Below are 11,253 nucleotides of genomic sequence, written 5' to 3'. Positions count from 1 at the left end.
CCCGTGGGAGGACGGGAGCTCCAGGGGCTGGGATCGCCCCCCAGCCTCTAGGGAGCAGCACCCATGACCCCTGGAGGGAGCCCCGAGGCTGGAATCTACCCCCAGGGGCTGCCTGTCCCGCCGCGGGCCCCGGCCCCCGGCCCCACGTGCGCGCCGAGTTAGCCCAGGGACGCCGCCCGGCGGCAGCAGCCTCCCCGCCCCGCGTCAGCTGCGCCCGGATTGTGACATCAGGCTCGGCCGGGCCCCCAGCTGCTCCGCGGAAGCGGCCGGCTCCGGCTCATCCCCCCCGAGAGCCCGGTGAGTGCGGGAGGCGCGTCCGGCCAGCCCCCCCGGGGCTCCGGGTGTGCCGGCCCCCCGGGCAGTGCCGGCCCCACCTGGGGGGATCTAGGGGGCGCCCGGCCCCCCTGGGCAGTGCCGGCCTCACCTGGGGGGACTCTAGGGGGTGCCGGCCCCACCTGGGGGGATCTAGGGGGCGCCCGGCCCCCCTGGGCAGTGCCGGCCCCACCTGGGGGGAATCTAGGGGGCGCCCGGCCCCCCTAGGCAGTGCCGGCCCCACCTGGGGGGAATCTAGGGGGCGCCCGGCCCCCCTGGGCAGTGCCGGCCCCACCTGGGGGGAATCTAGGGGGCGCCCGGCCCCCCTGGGCAGTGCCGGCCCCACCTGGGGGGATCTAGGGGGCGCCCGGCCCCTCTGGGCAGTGCCAGCCCCACCTGGGGGGATCTAGGGGGCGCCCGGCCCCCCTGGGCAGTGCCGGCCCCACCTGGGGGGATCTAGGGGGCGCCCGGCCCCCCTGGGCAGTGCCGGCCCCACCTGGGGGGGATCTAGGGGATGCCGGCCCCACCTGGGGGGGACCTAGGGGGTGCCCGCCCCCCTGGGCAGTGCCGGCCCCACCTGGGTGAACCTAGGGGGTGCCCGCCCCCCTGGGCAGTGCCGGCCCCACCTGGGTGAACCTAGGGGGTGCCCGCCCCCCTGGGCAGTGCCGGCCCCACCTGGGTGAACCTAGGGGGTGCCCGCCCCCCTGGGCAGTGCTGGCCCCACTTGGAGGTGGGATCTAGGGGCCATATGACCCCTGGGCAAAATAAGGCTCTGTGTCTGTAGGAGTTCCCTGTCCCCCAAGCAATGGGGCAATGCCCTCTACTTCCCGCCAGTCTTCTGGCTGTGTGAATGACCCCCCCTTTCCCCCTGAAAACCAGCTGGGCAGGCCTAGCACCTTGTGTGTCATGCCAGCCCCTAACTGGGCTCTGTACAAGTGGAGGGGGTGGGTCTTGGGCCTACCTGAGAAAATGTGTCTCTTCCCCCACTCACCCCCTGCCAGAGTCATCTCACTGGTAGGGGTGTGTCCCATACCTGCCCCTCCTCCCTCAGGCTTGGGTGGGAGTTGGGAGAATGTGCCAAGGCTGCTCCCCCCCCAAAAAAACCAACCAAACAAAAAAAAAATAAGGCAGTGCCTGCCTGGGCTGTGGGGCTGGGAGCATGTACCTGGTCTGCTTCATTCCTCCCCACCCGAGATCAGCACCACCTGTGATCTGTGTATGCCTGAGCCATGCCTGCATCCCCCCTGTGTGTACGCACTTGTGCCTCGCCTCGTGTGTGTGCATGTGAGCACTTGTACCATGCCAGCATGCCCTGTGTGTGTGTGTGTGTGTACCATGCAAATGCTCCCTGTGGCCCCAGGAAGATGTGTTGCTGGGAGGGCTGGACCCAGATCCTCCAGTTTCGTACGCCAGGCTGTGGGGGAGTGGGGCCATCCTGCTGGCTGCTGCAGGACTGCCAAGCTGGCTGGGTCCGCGAGAGGAGGCTCTCTCAACACACTGGGAGGAGGAATACGTTTTTCCTGCTCAGGGTGGAGCTGCTTTGAAAACAGCCTCAACAGTAACCCAAAGATGGGGGGATGGGGTCCATCTCAAGGAGTGAGGCCTTCAGGTACCCACCTCGCTCCAGGATTTCACAATGAAGGCTCTGGCTCTGGTATTGGCTGCTGCTGGAGGCTGGCTTAGGCTGGGATAAAGCACTAGGTGTAGTAGCACCAAATAGATCCCTGGCATCATCCCCTTGACCTCCCTGAGGTTACACCGGGGATAAAACTGGCCCCAGAGTTTTCCCACAGCCATGCCTGGGCTGTAACATACAGATGAGCAGGGAAGGGAGGGAAGTGGTGACCTAATTGCATCCTGCCTAGTTACTCATAAGAGGTGGGGACTGAGTCATTGCCTTCTAATGCTCTGGAGTAGACTCAGCTGGACCCAGTTCACTCATGGAACTGACTTAGGGTGGAGTTACACCAGGGTGAATGCAATCCTGGATCTTTCTGCAGGGCACCTCCCCAGCTCTTCTGCCACTCTGTGTCTGTGGAGCCCCTGCATCCCTCACCCTGAAGAGCCCTCCAAGGGCAGAAGGGGTGAAAATGGCCTACCTTGCAAAAGGCTTCCTTGGCCCCATCTCCATCCCCCAAGTGGGCTGTCCCACCACTGGCAAGCAGAGCAAGTTGAGAGGGGCGGAGACAGCTCCCACCACTAATGGCCAGGGGGTGGAGCTCTCATAGCTGGTCAGAGAATCCTGGAGCCACCCATAGGTGCCATGCAGACCCCCTGCCCCTTGAAGTCAGCATAGGACTGTGCAGTGTCCAGGCTTCTCCTAACTGTCTCCACCAGGCATGTGTTCTGTGTCGGTTCCCTGTACCACACTCAGCACCGTGGTATGAGAGTGCCTGCCAGGCGTGCAGTAGGGACCCGCCTGTGTCCTCTCCTCGCTCCGCAGGGAGAGAAGTCCACTGCTTTCCTTGGGAGGATGCTGCTTCTCCTCCCGCCAGGTGGGGGCTGGGCTGGGGGCCAGCGAGCAGCATCTCTGGGGTGCCCCAGAGCCTTGTGGGCAGCTGCCTGACATTCCCTCTTCTCTTCAGGAATCCTCTCCCCCATCCCTTGGCCGCAGCCCCTCTCTCCCCATGTAACAGCCCAGCCCCCTCTTCCCTTCTCCAAGGACCCCCTTCTGTGGTTCCCTCTCACACCTGACCCCCTCTTCCCTTCCCCCACTCCAGAACCCCTTTTCCCTTTAGACCCCTTACCACCATCTCTCTTCATCTCCCAAACCTCCCTTTTCCCTACCCTCAAAGCCTCTACTTCTCCCATTGCCCCAGAATGCCACCCTTTCCCCCTCCCTGTAGCACCCCGCTTCTGGCCAGGCCCTGCCACCACGACACATGAGAACCCCTCTGGCTGCGCTCTGCAGGCTTCGCCTTTAAGCCGCCCCGCTGCTGGAATGTGAGAGGAGGGCTCCAGCTCCCTGTGAGGTCAGATAAGACACTATATTTATCTTGCCGGTAACCTGAGCCGAGAATTTCTGCAGTGGATTACACAGCGCCAGCTCTTAGGCTCTGCCCCTCCGGCCATTTCACCCCCACCCCACCCTCCATGCCCGCTGGAGAAGCCTGGCTCCCAGACGGCCTGGACAGCTGCTAACAGGTTAGTCGCCGCTGTTTATTTTCAATCCCTTTTTTCTTCTTTGCTTCTGTCGTAGGGCAAGTACCTCGCGGACTCTGAGGTGACCCCATCCGAGCAGCCAGGGTGTCACCCCATGACAAGCCGCTACCCTTCAGCCTTGCTGCCCCACACGCAGGTGCGTATGGAGCCGCTGGGAAAGCCGAGGACGGGAGGGAGGGTAAAATACAAGCTGAGAAACTTCAGGCAGGACTTAGCAAAGTGCCTCCGTTGTATGGAAGCTAAGACCTGGGGCTGGGATCAGTCTTTCTGGCCATGTTCTATTCACATCGCCAATCTGGTCATTTTCCTTTAACTACGCAAGCTGCAACTAAAGGCTTGATCTTCATCATTTGACCAAGCGTCCGGCCGGTGGTGATAATACCGAGCTCTTCCCCCGTAGATCTCGAAGCACGTGGTGGGTGAATAATTGACCCCGCTCATGTTCTTGATTGCTCCCATCAGCTGTCCAGGGAGCTCTTCACCAGCAGGTTTTTCTCTTCCGTCATTTCGACACTTTTAACCGAGGCCGCGCCGGGGGCTTCATCACTTGGATGTTACCGGGTTGCTGGGTGCTAGGGTGATGTTGCGGGGCAGGCAGGTCGTCAGCAGCTCAGATCCAGCTCAGGTCTCCAGAGTTAGCACCAACTGCCAGCTGTTAGGTGGCACATGTGAAGCGAGTTGGTGGGTCTCTGCCTCATTCTCAGTGGGCAAGTCCCTGTGCTGACAGCCACCATTGCAACGGATGTTCATTAGCATCTACAACAGAGGAAGGGTGGTCAGTGGTTAGGGTTCTAGCCTAGCACTTGGGAGACCCAGATTCAGTTCTCTGCTCCACCATAGACTTCCTGGGTCACTCTGGATAAGTCACTTACTCAGCAGTGTTGCCTCATGGGTAGGGTAGTTCACTGGACCGGGACTCAGGAGACCTGGGGTCTAATCCCAGCTCGGCTGCTGGGTGACCTTGGGTAAATCACTTCACCTGCCGGTGCCTCAGTTTGCCTGTCAGTTAAATGGGGATAATGATACCGACCGCCTTTGTAAAGCGCTTTGAGAGCTACAGCTGACGAGGTGGGTATTGTTGTTATCTGTACATTGGGGATAACAGCACTTCCCCCCCACTAGGGATGTGGTGAGGATAAATGCAGTGAGGATTGTGAGGTGCTTAGACACTGCAGTGAGTGATGGGGGCCAGAGAGACAGGACAGAGCATGGTGTTGTCAGATGCTACCACCTCGGGGTCACCAATGTTGTCAGACGCTCCCAGTGTGGTGCTCTGCTCTGTTCAATGTTGATATCAGTCGGCTGCGTGCGTGTGTTCCCGAGAGAACCCCCAATGACCACAGACTCTAGTAAGGTACGAAGGCACTTCGGCCAGGTTTATTGTCAAATGAAGCACAATGATAGTTCCCTCTAGACTTTACTCTACAGGACATACTACGAATATGTGTCCGCTGGCAATGGACTCAGCTCAGTCAGTGGCGGGACTTTCCACTGCCCCCTAGGCTGGACCAAGACACCGCCCCAGGGGTACATTCTTATACACAGGTACAAACAAGTTACACATCACTCCTGACGTATTGAGGTGCCACCCTTCTACTAGCAGGTACAACCCCTCTCAGTAGTAAGGTGCCACCTTCGAAGAAAACAACTCTATCCATCATATTATCCTTTTGGCCCTGGCATTGGGATGGCTCAGCCTGTTCCTTGTTATCTGTGTGGAGTGTACAAGGATGCAAATGTTCTGATATCTGGTGTCCAGTACCTTTTAGGTCTGTCTCTTTTTGCAGCATCAGCCCTTTCCTCGCCAGCTTCTCTGAGCAGGGCCTGGCTCACAGCTTCACTTTGCTTTATGTTAGCAAAGTCTTGACCATTACTTTAGTTCAGGTCTTAGGCCTCATACCAGGCCTCTGATACCAAGGTTTATGTCTCAGGGTGTCTCCTACTACACATGGAACTGAGCTGGGCTCTTGCACCTATTTCTAGGGCAGGCCGGAGGGGCATAGGTAGGAAGCCTGCCCCATTGCTACCCACCTCGTCCCCTGTTCTGTGCCTATCCAGAGTCCAGGGCTGTCACTTGCCCCACTACCAAAATCCCGGGCAGCCTGTTGGTGTCACTGCCATTCCCCCTGGAGCCCTGCAGGCAGAGGGCTGGGCGTGGGCGGTTGGCAGGGAGCACGGGAGGGTTTAAGTGTGTTCTCTTATCTGTTGACAAACTGCATCCTCTTGGCGACTCTCTCGCTGATCTTGGGAAGAGGTTTCTGGGGCCACCCTTAGAATGGACAGATCAAACCAGCTGGAGAAATTGCTGGCATAACATGCCCCTGGCTCGGTCTGGGGGGCTCCCTGCTCCTTCCTGACCCCCTCCAGGCACTAAACAACTCACCCCAAAAGGAAAGCTGTCCTGCAGCGAGCGACTGATGCTCCTCAGCCTGCCTGGGGCCCCTCAGTCTCCGAGGCTCGTGCAGACATTTGGCCCAGGCGATGCCGCTCTGGGGGCCTGCCCTGCGGCTCCTCTGGGATGAGCTGCTGTGGGTAATCGTTTTCCCTCTGGCTGCTGCATTCCAGTGCTGCAGGTTTGCAAAGACTGCAGGGTCACCTCTGTGTCAGGCCCAGCTGGCGGGATTTGCTCCTGCCCTTGGATGCGGCTCCAAGGAGACGCCAGCATGTGGGTCCCCCATTCCTCTGCCCCAGAAAGTAGTCTCCAGGCCCCTAAAGGACAGGGGCTGGCGTCACAGGACTCCCAGGGGGAGCTCAGCCCACAGTCTGGGTGGAGGAACAGCCTGGGGCAGACCTGAGCTCTCCTGGACACGGCTTAGGAAGGCTCCCTTGTGCTCTGATGTAATGACAATAGCATGAAGGGGCTTCGGCTGCGGGACACAGGCAGACCCTGAGGTTCTCTCTGGCTCTTTAGCTTCCAGTCTGACTGACCCGGCCTCAGCTGGCTGGTGTCCAGACAGGGTCTCCCTGGCCTGGACAAAGTCCTCCTGGAAGGGACTGTCGTCTGCATTGTGCATGGTCCCTAGAGAAGCTCTCCCGCTGCAGGGCAGGAGTCGCACAGCCCCCTCTCCCCCCGTCCCACGTGTCCTTGCCCCATGTGGAGACAATGGAAGGTAAGGGGGCGATGGAAGGAGGCAGTAGCTGCCTGTACTGAGTGGAGCTCTGCTCTGGCTACCTAGTGTCCCCTCGCTTTAACATAGACCTGAGAGGGAGCAGGGTGGTGGAAGCGGTACACGTGGAGCCAGGACTCCTGGGTTCTTTGTCCCAGCCCTGCCACTGACTCACCCCGTGAGCTCAGCCCAGACACTTCATCTTTCTGTGCCTTCACTTCCCCAGCTGCGCAATGGGGCTAATGATGGGGTGTCCCTGCCTCACGGGGGCGGTGCAAGGCTGAGTCACCGGTGTCTGCTGAGGACGATAGGTGCCTTGCGTGCAAAGGCAGCGCTGCCACTGGAGAGAGAGACACTCGGCCAGACAGTTTCTCGCACCTCGGTTCTCCTCTCATGGTGTGCTCGGCTTGTCTCTTGCAGCCCTGGGCACCAGGATGGTGTGATGTGGCCCTGTGAGTCCCACAGGGAAGGCAGTTCTTGTAGACGTGGCAGTCCTAGACGGTAAGCAGCTGGGGGACCCTCCTGGGGTAGGGTGGGTAGAACCGGTCCTATGGGGCAGGACTTTCTTTCCTGCACACAGAAAACTTTCCCGTGAGGCGTAACCTTGGGGAGCTGGCCCCTCTGATCATCTAAGATCTTCTGGCACATTTAACAAGCCTTGAGGTGTTAGCCTGTGTCGTTGGAGAATAACCCATCCTGGCTCCCGCTAAATCCATCTCCGCACAGCCCCATACTCTCACAGCCCCTGCCCCCTTTCATTTCAAAGGCATGCTGTGTTCTTTCTAAAAGCAGTTTCGCTGTTGTAGATCAGCTGCTGTGTTCCGCCCCAGAGGTGGCTACTTTTTAAGGGCGAGGGAAGTGACCTCAGCATGCCAAAGGGGTAAATCCTGCCCCTCATTTATCCCTATGTACTTCCATTGGCTTGGGCAGAGGGGCACTGAGGTGGGAGCTTGGCACGGTCTCTGGCATGAAGGGCGCTTTCGAAGATGCGGAAATGGATGTCAGAGATATGGGCGCAGCGGGGAAGAGCGAATGATGCAGGCAGTCGCTGGAAGCTTAGGCCAGGGCCAGACAGATCTGTGCCAGCACCTATAGCTGTGGTGCACTGAGGAGTCTGTTCCGGATTCAGCACTGCAGAATCTGAGCCGGCTCCACGGTGGGCTCCCATGGCATGGCCAGGGAGCAGAGCGGGTCTGTGCTGGGTTCTCACGGCATTTAGATGTGCCCTGTGTTGGTGGCCCTCTGTCAGGTGCAGGTGGCATCTTTGTTCCTTGAAGCAAAATCTCCATTATGCAGATGAAGGCTTCAGCTGGGAAGCCCGGCCCATCTGGCCTCCTGCTCATGGTGGAAAGGGCTGAGCTCTGGCAGGGAAGAGCCAGGCGTCTAGCTGGAGTATTTGCCTGCAGGGGGATTATTCACCTCGAAGCCTCCTTGCCCAGCAGGTTTGTGCACTTGAGCTTGCTGTTGCCCGTAAATAGTTTCCTGCTTACTCTGGGATGACTACTGCGTGGAAAAAGCAGGACATCAAGAGAGCTGGCAACCTTGCCAGAGGGCCAGTGCAGCTGGATGGGGCTTCACAGCTGACCAAAGGTTCTGGGTTAGAGCAGCTAGATCCCCCAGAGAATATACTATGGGGATGAGAATCTCAGGTAAATTCCCGGATCGGAGGTGAAGTGTTTCCACACGTGGGGCTAGTTCTGGACCGGATCTGGAGCGGTTCCGTGTGCCAGACTGACCTGCCGCAGGTCTGTGTGGAGGGGCTGACTGTGAGGTGCTCCAGGTCTGTAAGGGTCTGTGTTCTGTGGCTGCGTGGGCGGAGGCTGGGAAACTCATCTCACTGGTGACTGGCAGCTCCCTGGGGCGTTGCTGAGCCTGGGACCAGCCGAGCGCCTGAACGAGGTTAACCCAGCAGGTGAAATGGCTCATCTCCCTGCGGATCTGTAACGTTCCCTCCGGCTGACTCCAATTTCACCCCCGGCCCTGGCTCAGTTTCACTCAGATGCCAGTGGAAAATCTGGAGTGCATATTATCAGCGGCGGCAGGGCTGAAGGGTGCAGCTCTGTTCAGCCGAACCCCTGCCTTGGGGGGCGGTGCAGTGGGGTAGGGTGAGTGTGCACTTGGAAATGGGGCCTCCAGGCTGAATCTCTCGCTGCCTGGGATGCAGGGTTAGGGACCGACTAGTGCTGATTCCTAGGCAGGCACCCAAATGCTGCAGAAGGGGTGAACCATAAACCCCAGGGGACCCAGACACCCCAGTATTTGAGGGAGCTCGGAATCTAGAGCTGAATTTTGAAGCTTGAGACCCTCTCAATTCCCAGCAAGATCGCCCAGCCCCTTGGGACCAGGCCAGGTGAGAGAGACGGTGCTCCCCTGCACCGCTGGGTGTAGGGACATGCGGTCATGAGGGCTGAGCTTGTGTAGGATGCCTTAAATGGAGCGTGGTTTCCCGAGGCCTCTCCACAGCACCTGCTCTGGGGATGACCTAGCCAGCTGAGCAGGCTTGGGAGGGACGGAGGCATCTGCTGGGCGGGGTTGGGGGTTTCGGTGCAGAAGGTTGGGGGAGTTTCTCCCCCACGAGTGGTTTGGCTAGAGAGACAAGGAGGTCTTTCATGTCGCTGTATGTGGGAGGCAGTGGGGCCTGGTGGTTAGAGCAGAGGGCACAGAGCTGGGACTCCTGAGTACTGTTTCTGGCTCTGAGTGGGGGAGTGCTGTCTAGTGATGAGAGCGCGGAGTTGGACGTCCGGACTCGTGGGTTCTACCCCTGCCTCCGAGAGGGAGTGTGCTGTAGTGGTTAGAGTCTTCTAAGCATTAGTCTCTGCTTCGTCAGTGACTTGCTATGTGTCCCCAGGCCGGTGACCTCACTTCCCTGGGCCTCGTTGGCTGCCTGCGCAAGGGGCGTGAGAGCAGCTTACTCCTTTCCCGGGCACGGGGGAGCGCCGCAAACGAATGGCTTTGCAGGTCCCCGAGACGAGGTGCTGCACAAGCTTGGGGCTTACGAGGGGTGTGGGCCACATCCCCCAGGCCGTGCCCTGTGGCCGAGCAGCAGGCAGCATGTCTGTGCTTGTCACCCTCCACAAGCGCGCCAGGTTGGAGCGCGTCCAGGTGCGTGGAGAGCCCGCCTTGAAAGGGCTTTGAATCAGGGTGGTTTCCCTGGTGACCAGAGACGCTCAGCCATGTGAGCCGCTGTCCTGCAAGTGAAGGAAAACAAGCGAAGGGAGGGAGCAACAGGGCTGGAGGCGACGTCCCGGAGTTCCCTCTGCCCCCCAGTCACCAGGTAAATCCCTGGAGCCGGTTGGGGACCAGGCAGAGCCCCATGTGGTGTAACGTCCTCCCCGGCCCCGTGCCAGCTGCTTTCTGACCCAATGGAGCCGTGCCAGGAGCAAAGTTCCCTCCCGGTTAGGGCCCGTTTCCGAGGCAGCCCCAGCTTGTCTAGGGAGTGAAGCTGATCGGCTGAGCTAGGCAGGACTTTTACCCAAGTCGTGAATGGTGTTTGCTGTGGATGTCTCCTCTGGAGGGGCCTGAGTGCCACTGGTGGGCTTCGGGGGGGTGTCTTGTGCTAGCCATACTCCAGCCTGGGCCCAGGGGCTCCTTCCTCACCGGTAGTTGTAAGTTCCTCGGCTTCTAGGACTTGCTGTTCATGTCCTGCTGGGATCTGTTTATATCTCTGTGCAGCTGGTGGGGTGAATGTGGGCAAGCCCAGAGGGTGCCCTGGAGAGGGAGCCCCTGGCATGTGTGGCATTCACACCTGTTCCCATCTGACCATGGCGTATAGGGTGCTTTTGGGCACTGGGACTCCGGACTCCTGGGTTCTTTCCCCGACTCTGCCACTGACTCATTGGGTGGCCGTGGGCAAGTTGCTTCCCTGCATTTCGCCATGCGTAGAATGGGACTAATGTCTGTGCAGTGCTTGGGGAGCCGTGGGAGGAGGGGGACCCAGCCCCTGCCCTTCCCTGGGACCCTGCGCTGTCTGGGCCCAGTTCCGGGCCCAGTGGAGGTGCTCTGCTCAGGGCTGAGCCGAGCTCCTCTTTGCTCTCTGCTGGCTTCTGGGTGGAGCACCATGCTGAGGCCAGCGGTGAGCCTCGCTGGCCAGACCCTTGGGACAGGGCAGCCCCAGCTGGTGCTTGATGCCCCCTGGAGGTGCAGCCCCCCGCCATCCCCAGGAGGGCTGCACACTGAGCTTCCCATGGTGCTAATGCACAGTCCTAACTAGAGCCTTGGCTCCCACGGTGGCAAAAACTTCCCGCACCTGAGAGCTGCCTAGTCCATAGAGCTGCTGCAGCAGCTGGGGCTTGGCCATCGCTGCCTAGTTCTGAGCTCTCCAGCCGTCCCGCCAGCCCAGCACGCCTGTCCTACTGCTCTCCTGCAGGCCTCCAACCAGCTCGGCTGCATGTCACAGCTGCTGGAGAGTGGAGCTGGCAGCTGCTGAATAGCCCCGGGACTCTGCCTCTGGAATACCAATGCCCTGGGCAGGCCTGGCGGTGGTGGGGGGGTCTGAGCTGATGAAATCATCCCCCATACAAACCCGCTCAGGCTGGGCATCCCATTGGCTCACTCAGGCTGGTGCCGGGAGGCCGGGGGACTGGCTGTAGGTGCTGGCTCCAGCCTGGAGTTTGTGCGTGGTGCTGAATTATTGATGGGATTAGCTAGCTCTCAGCGGGGTCAGATGCAGCGG

General features: G+C 60.0%; 2 protein-coding genes across 2 annotated transcripts in view; both read left to right on the top strand.

Annotated features, from left to right (window-relative positions):
* The first annotated feature begins 266 nt into the window (after positions 1–266).
* USP2 (ubiquitin specific peptidase 2) overlaps positions 267–11,253 on the top strand; it is a 68,855-nt gene continuing 57,868 nt past the window's right edge. Inside the window, exons 1-3 of the mRNA XM_039496287.1 lie at positions 267–297; positions 3,512–3,610; positions 7,002–7,082. The gene's annotated coding sequence lies outside the window, so the exon portion shown is untranslated. The remainder of the gene's footprint in view (positions 298–3,511; positions 3,611–7,001; positions 7,083–11,253) is intronic.
* LOC120375585 lies at positions 932–2,669 on the top strand. Its single transcript, XM_039496291.1, has 2 exons — positions 932–1,921; positions 2,313–2,669. The coding sequence occupies exons 1-2, from the start codon at positions 1,126–1,128 to the stop codon at positions 2,513–2,515; spliced, it is 999 nt and encodes a 332-aa protein (XP_039352225.1). The 5' UTR covers positions 932–1,125; the 3' UTR covers positions 2,516–2,669.

Source organism: Mauremys reevesii, linkage group 12 (genome assembly GCF_016161935.1).
Source record: "Mauremys reevesii isolate NIE-2019 linkage group 12, ASM1616193v1, whole genome shotgun sequence".
Taxonomy (NCBI): Eukaryota; Metazoa; Chordata; order Testudines; family Geoemydidae; genus Mauremys; species Mauremys reevesii.
The sequence above is the reverse complement of the archived record's forward strand: the minus strand, read 5'-3'. Positions and strand labels throughout refer to the sequence as shown.